Below are 6248 nucleotides of genomic sequence, written 5' to 3'. Positions count from 1 at the left end.
TGAGGTTGGGGAGACTGGGACATATACCTGCTCACTTCCAGTGACAGAATGTGACCCTCAGATTTGACCTTTCCCACACCTGCAGGGTGCACCTGCTCTGCTGATGGAGCTCATTTGCACAGATCAACCCCTGAGCAAAGCTGGGGGAGATACAGGTGCCTGGTGTGGGAGCTGGTAGCATGGTGTGTCTCAGGGGCACCAGGGTCCAGAGGAGCTCTTAGCATCAGAGACTGGTAACTATGGCCTGAGGCCCAAGCAGCTCACTGCCTGTTTGTGTAAATAAACACTTATTGGAACACAACCACTCTTACGTGTTTGCACATTGGCTATTGCTCCTTTCAAGATATGACAGCAATTCTGAGTAGCTGAGAGAGACCATCTGCCCATAAAGGCCAGAATAGTTACTCTCTGGCTTCTTCAGAAAACTTTTTTGCCAAACTCTGGTTTAGGTGATTTGGGCAAGGTCTTGGTAGCATCTAGTCTGCCCGTGCATCTCACACTGCATCCCCCGGGGGTGTGCATTCCTGCAAATCCAGCATTTTCAGGGGATTTCCGCAACCTTGGGGATTTGTAAGCGTGTAGATGCATTTTCCAAAGGTCAGAGGCCCTGAAGTTGGACATTTCTAAGATTCTTCCAGAAGATGCTGCTGCTCCAGATTCCAGGACAACTTTATAAGGGTGAGGCTAGAAGTCCTTCCTCTACCCACCAACCTTCCACGAACCAGGAAAGGTGTGTGAGCCACCCCTCGAGAACAGAGGCCACGTGTGCTGAATGGGACCCAGAGGCCCTGTCTTGCTCAGTCGTGCACATTGGGTGTCCTGTAAGATCACAGACATTTTACCTCGGGCCACATGGGTCATCATCAGCTATGAGCATGGAGACAGCAGCTCAGACTTATCTTGGTTGTGCCACCTGGAGCTGGCTCATGAGGTCTTAAGGGAGGGAGGACCCCACTGACACAGATGCAAATAGGCTGCCCTTCTGAGAGGAACTCCATCAACTGCTCAGCCCCCTCCCTCCAGAACATGGCACAGGAAGCTTCTGGAAATGCTGATGTTTAATGACCTATTCTACATGAGGAACCTGGACAATGAGGATTTTCTAAAATGCCAAGTCATAGAACCTCAGACACTTGCAAAGTAAGAGAACGAATATGCACGGAGCTGCTCAGCCACTGATATGTCAACTCCTGGGAACAGCTGGTGGCCACGGGGGAGGGGGCAGCATGTGGCCAGGCATGTGAATGGCTTCCACTCAGGAGAGCCCCTCTGAGCAGGTCTTGTTCAGGAGTTCAAAATATGTCTTCCAGGGCATGGTTTCAACAGTGAAGAAGCAGCTGAAAGTCTGAGGGAACAAACAGGAAGAGACAGTAGGGCGGGGTTTGGGGAGGTTGGGGAATCTTGTGGCATCTGCCCTCAACACAGTTTCCATCTCCACCTTGCCCATTCCTGGGGCCAGCAATTGAGCCACGTGGCTCTGGCCTTCAGGTCTAGCCTGAGCCTGAGGCCAATCCTGAACTACATCGTGATTTAAGGCTCCCTCCCTCCTTAGCCAGGGTCACTTGTGCCATGCCTCCTCCTCCAGCCCGTGCCCCTCAGGGGAACCCCAGGCTGTCCTGGTGTGATCCCGGCATCCAAGAGCAGCAGGAGAATGCTTTGTCCCACTGGAAGCAGTTCCCAGACTTAGGCAATTAGTTACCTATTTGTTAATCTTACAATAAGGGGGTTGACTAAGAATGGGAAGTTTTCCCAGAGCCAGGCTTTGCTTGGAGCTCATCCCCTAGAGCAGGTGCTGCAGCTCAGTGGGGCCTAGGAGTGAGGGCAGTGGGGCTTCTTCTCAGCCTCCACCACTTTTGGGTCTAGGGCAGGGTAGGGAAACCCTGAGAAAAGTACCCACAGACATTGTCACCATTGTCTCCAGGCTCTTTCTCTAGAAGGCAGGGAAGAAGTGGGGAGGAAGACCAGATAGAAGGTTCTGAAGGCCATGTGGCCCAGGTGCAGGCAGCTGCAATGGTGTCAGAGGGCAGAATCAGGAAACTCAGATTGGCCTGGGGCCTGAAAGTGAACCCCTGGGCTTCCTGCCTCACTGGGCTTCTCGCTAAGGCACAAGCAGGGCGGCCTGGTACAGCCTGCTGTGGGCTCACTTCCCTTTGCCCTCGGAATGGCTTTGTCAGCTGCTCCTGTGCCCACACCACACCTCATGCAGCATCCACAGCTGTGGACCTGAGGAAAGCTGATGCCCTGTCTTACATTGTTCAGCTCCAGGCTTTCTTGAAAAGGGCAGTTGTCAATGTCATCTTCAAATTTCCTACATACGGTTTGGCGCAGTTGCAGATTCATGGAGAACACCATCTTACCTCGACACTGTTGGACAAAGAAGATTAAAGTGGATGCACCGTCTTCCCGCCCCTAAGTAGCTGCTAGTAAAGATGCCATTTGAGTAGGAGAGGCCCCAACACTTTACTGCATTTGAGAGCTTGCCCATGGGCCTGGCATCAGCTCACTGGAGGTGAAACCCAGGGGATCTTCTCTAGACTGAGGAGTTAAGAGCAAAAAGCAGGTGGGCATGGTGGGTCTGGGGAGGATGCAGGCTGAGTCAGACCCCACTAACACATTCTCCACCTCCACCCACCCCCATTTCCCATGGTGAGATTCCAGCTTCACTCTCAGCAGGCATCTGATCTTGCAGCTGCATTCCCAGAGGACAGAGCCACATGTCCGGGAGGGTGTTGGATCTCCAAGAGTTTTCAGGGTAACTTCAGCCCTGGGACAGAGGGAGCCTCCTCTACAGTGTGTTGTCAAACCTTCCAAGTGACCTCCAGCAAGAAGAATGACACACAGCGCTCCCACTACACACAGGCACATACCCTGGGAAAATGGCTTCGAGAAACACCATCTGCCCTATTGCAGAGTGCATGCTCAAGTTCTCCTTGCCCTCCTTCCCACTCCATTCTATTTAATTCCACTCCATAGCCTCCCTCCCACCCATCTATTCTTCCCAGACTCCAAACTGATGCTGGGATTGCCATATCCAGGAAGCCATGTGGAAGGCTTTTAGGACTTACAGTCATTTAGGACTTATAGACCACAGTAAGCAGCTTAGATTTTATTCTAATGGTATTAAGAATGGAGGCTTACACTGAGGTCTTGGAGAATCAAGCAAAGCACTGGGAAAGCAGAAGCATGAGGCCTGGCCAATCTCAATCTCTGAGACTTCCAAGGTTCCAGCATGAATGTTAGCAGACACCATTACTTGACCAGATGCCCCTTTGAGGGTTGCATCAGGCTTTTAATTCTCCTGAGAGGAGGCAGCAAATGAGCAAGGAGGAAAATTCCTCTGTACCAGCATTGCAATCCTGAGGATGGCAGCGAAGAATCCACCCCAGGAGGCAGAGATCCAGCCAGGGCCCTGCACAGAGTCTTTCCAGAGCTTAAGCTCTGTGTGGTACTAGAGTCCCTCTGCCCTTCTTTCAGGCTCTTGGTGCCGAGAAAGGAAGAGCAATGCTCCTTCTCTCTCTAAACCAGAAGTTCTCCACTAGGAGGGCATTTTAGTTGTTCATGCCTGAAGCCCAGATGAGCTGTGCATTCCTGACCACATTAATGATTTCATCAAAAAGGCAAGCATTTTAGGATAAAGGTCCATTGAGGAAGAGTGTAAATTGGCCTTCAGTTCATTAAGTGCAGACAGAGCAAGGAGCCCAGAGAAGGTAGAGATCAGAGAACTAACCTTTCACGGTGGCCTCTCAGGGCCGATGGTGTTCTTTATTGCCCTCAAATTCTCACTGTTCGCTCTCTGTCTGCCTGTCTCTCTCTCTCTCTGTCTCTCTCTCTCTGTCTCTCTCTGTCTCTGTGTGTGTGTGTGTGTGTGTGTGTCCTTGCTTTTCCATTTTTCATTTTATGACCTGGAAATATTTATCAGTCTCTTTAGTTATTTTCTCTTCTTGTCAGCTTCATCTCCTTAGAAGTCCTTATTTTGAAGTCACTCTTCAGTTATACAATGTCATAAAAATCATGAAGATTGAAACATGTATCTTGCATATGAATAGACATTAACCTAATTTAAAAAAAATTTTTAAGTCCAATGTTTTCCAAAACTGAAACTAGCGTAATTGGTTATGGACTACCAAACTATGGACTGCTGATGGTGAACCAAGTCTCCTAGACCAGACACCTTGGTCCCTCACTTAGGGGCAGATGGAGAAGGACAGGCCAGAAGAGGATGTGGTCACCAACCTTTCTGTCCATGCTGTCCTCCCTCCATGAGCTCAGGACGCGCAACAGCCTGTAGGCATGCTCCTCCTTGCTCTGCACGTTGAAAGTGTTCAAGGCAAACTCCACTGTGGCGAGGAACATAGGATCCTGGACTATTTTATTATTACCACCCATTTCCTCTTCAGAACACCAGGCATAGGTCACCAGGAACTGGAAGCCCATGAGAAGCAGTGACAGTGCGCAGGGCAGAGCCTTCCTCCTCTGCGGACTCCACATGATGCAGGCTCCAGCAGCCCTTGCCTTTGCCTTTCAGATCCCTGGTGTCCGCTGGAGCCTTCCAGGGGTCAGGTCTGGCCCTTAAATTCACCTGCTGGGGCAGAAACTCCTCCCTCCAGGCCTCATCTCTGTGGTTACACCCTGTCTCTCCCACACGTGGCCTCCCTTCTTCCAAAGGCGTTTAAATCATCTCCTGTTTAGGAGAGAGGAACACATCCAGGAAGGTGTGTTGGAAAAGACCAGCAATGGGGGAGAGAGTGCCCTGGACATGAGGCCCAGCCCCGGCTGCCCCAGCACCTCCGTGGGCTAAAGGAGACCTCCACTGGGCGCCCCAGAGTCAGAGCCCGGCACAGGAACACAAGTGTGAGAGGTATGAGTGGAAGGTGAGCCCTGGACTCAGCAGTGGGGGTGGGATGGGAGGGGGAGGATAGGTGGAAAGGCAGAGACGAAAGGGTGGAAAGGGATGACAGTGCACGCTAGTATCGTGGGTGAGCAGGTACAGCGCCCTGAGAAAGCACTAGGCCTCTTGAGAGAGAGGCGGGGAGCCCGGGAGGACTGGCGCAATGTCCTGCAGGTATCTGCTCCCCCGAGGGTCTCGGGAGTGGGGCACCAGCCTGGGGGTCGTGGGCAGGGGTTGAGGAGACCAAAAGCAGGTGCCCCCAACCCTATTCTCTGCACCTCCCTGAATGCAGCTGCCCAGCCCAGGGACGCGCTGCCAAGTGCTGGTACTAGGGGCCTGGCTAGTTATGGCTGTCCCTATTCCTCAAAGGTGTTTCCAGGACGGGGGGCCGCTTGCAATTGGAGCAGTGGAGAACCAGAAAGACGAAGATGCCCTCAGGGATGGCTGAAGTGCACCCATTAGGTTGTCACGGGTGCCCTCCTGTGGCCACAGCCGGCACAGCGCTCTGAGGCACAGTTTGTGGGTGGAGATTCTGAGTTCTCGACCAAGACCCTGGTAGCCTCCAACTCCAGCGGCAAATGGGGCTCTGAAAAGATTGAATAATGCACTCTTCCCAGACCAGACTTAAGCTTTGTCCCTGTGAAATATGCCTTCGATGTTTATTCGTAGCTCCTTGTAAACTTCAGAAGCAACCAGCATCCCCTGAAGTCAAGTTAAAAAGCAAGTTCCTAGTTTCCCCACCCAAAGAATCTGACCCAGTGGCTGCGAGCAGGGCCAGGGAACCTGCACTTCTCGCCAGCTTCCAGAGGATGGTAGTGTTCCCGGTCTCAAAACCACACTTTGAGTGGTGCGGGTTCAGAATACTTCCTGGGAATTGCATACAGACCAAACCACATATGAGAAGTAACTCAGCTTGAGGGGCATGGAGGTCAGGGGATGAGAATGGCTTTTGTTTGGCACACAGGATGGGGGACAGGCTCAGACATCATGCCTGTTAAAGAATAAGAGTTTGTTTCTAGACCCTGTTTGCGAAGAAAAAGCAACTCAATGTGACCATTCCAGGAAAGAAGCCAGATGTGCCAAAAACATCATCCAAGGAGTCTGTATCCTTTCTCTGATGGCGTTGAGTTCACTGGAACTGCAGCTGAAACGTAATTAATGTGGTTTCTTAGCTGGAGAGTGATGGTGCACGTGGGGGTAGGAAGGGGGTGTCAATGAGGGTGGAAATGCCTTCGTGGGTTTTGGGATGAGTAGGCAATAAGGTGCTGTGAGAACTGGAATCCTGATGCCTGGAATAGGTTGTGAGTGTCCTGAGAGAGGCCTGCAATGCCCACGGAGGTCACTCTCACCTTGTAAGGTC

General features: G+C 51.7%; 1 protein-coding gene across 1 annotated transcript; it reads right to left on the bottom strand.

Moving 5' to 3' along the window:
• Positions 1-1040: 1040 nt before the first annotated feature.
• On the bottom strand, positions 1041-4541 carry CST9 (cystatin 9). The gene is made up of 2 exons (XM_032142924.2): positions 4234-4541; positions 1041-2364 (listed from the first exon to the last, which is right to left on the bottom strand). Exons 1-2 carry the CDS (start codon positions 4486-4488, stop codon positions 2017-2019), a joined length of 603 nt encoding a protein of 200 aa, XP_031998815.1. The 5' UTR covers positions 4489-4541; the 3' UTR covers positions 1041-2016.
• Positions 4542-6248: the final 1707 nt, after the last annotated feature.

The sequence above is a fragment of the Hylobates moloch genome, unplaced genomic scaffold (assembly GCF_009828535.3).
Source record: "Hylobates moloch isolate HMO894 unplaced genomic scaffold, HMol_V3 SCAFFOLD_21, whole genome shotgun sequence".
NCBI lineage: Eukaryota > Metazoa > Chordata > Mammalia > Primates > Hylobatidae > Hylobates > Hylobates moloch.
The sequence above is the reverse complement of the archived record's forward strand: the minus strand, read 5'-3'. Positions and strand labels throughout refer to the sequence as shown.

Coding starts and splice junctions, on each gene's coding strand:
- CST9 (XM_032142924.2), bottom strand. CDS start 4,488: ATGTGGAGTCCGCAGAGGAGGAAGGCTCTGCCCTGCGCACTGTCACTG. Junction 2,365..4,233: donor AGGACAGCATGGACAGAAAG/GTTGGTGACCAC, acceptor TTTGTCCAACAG/TGTCGAGGTAAGATGGTGTT.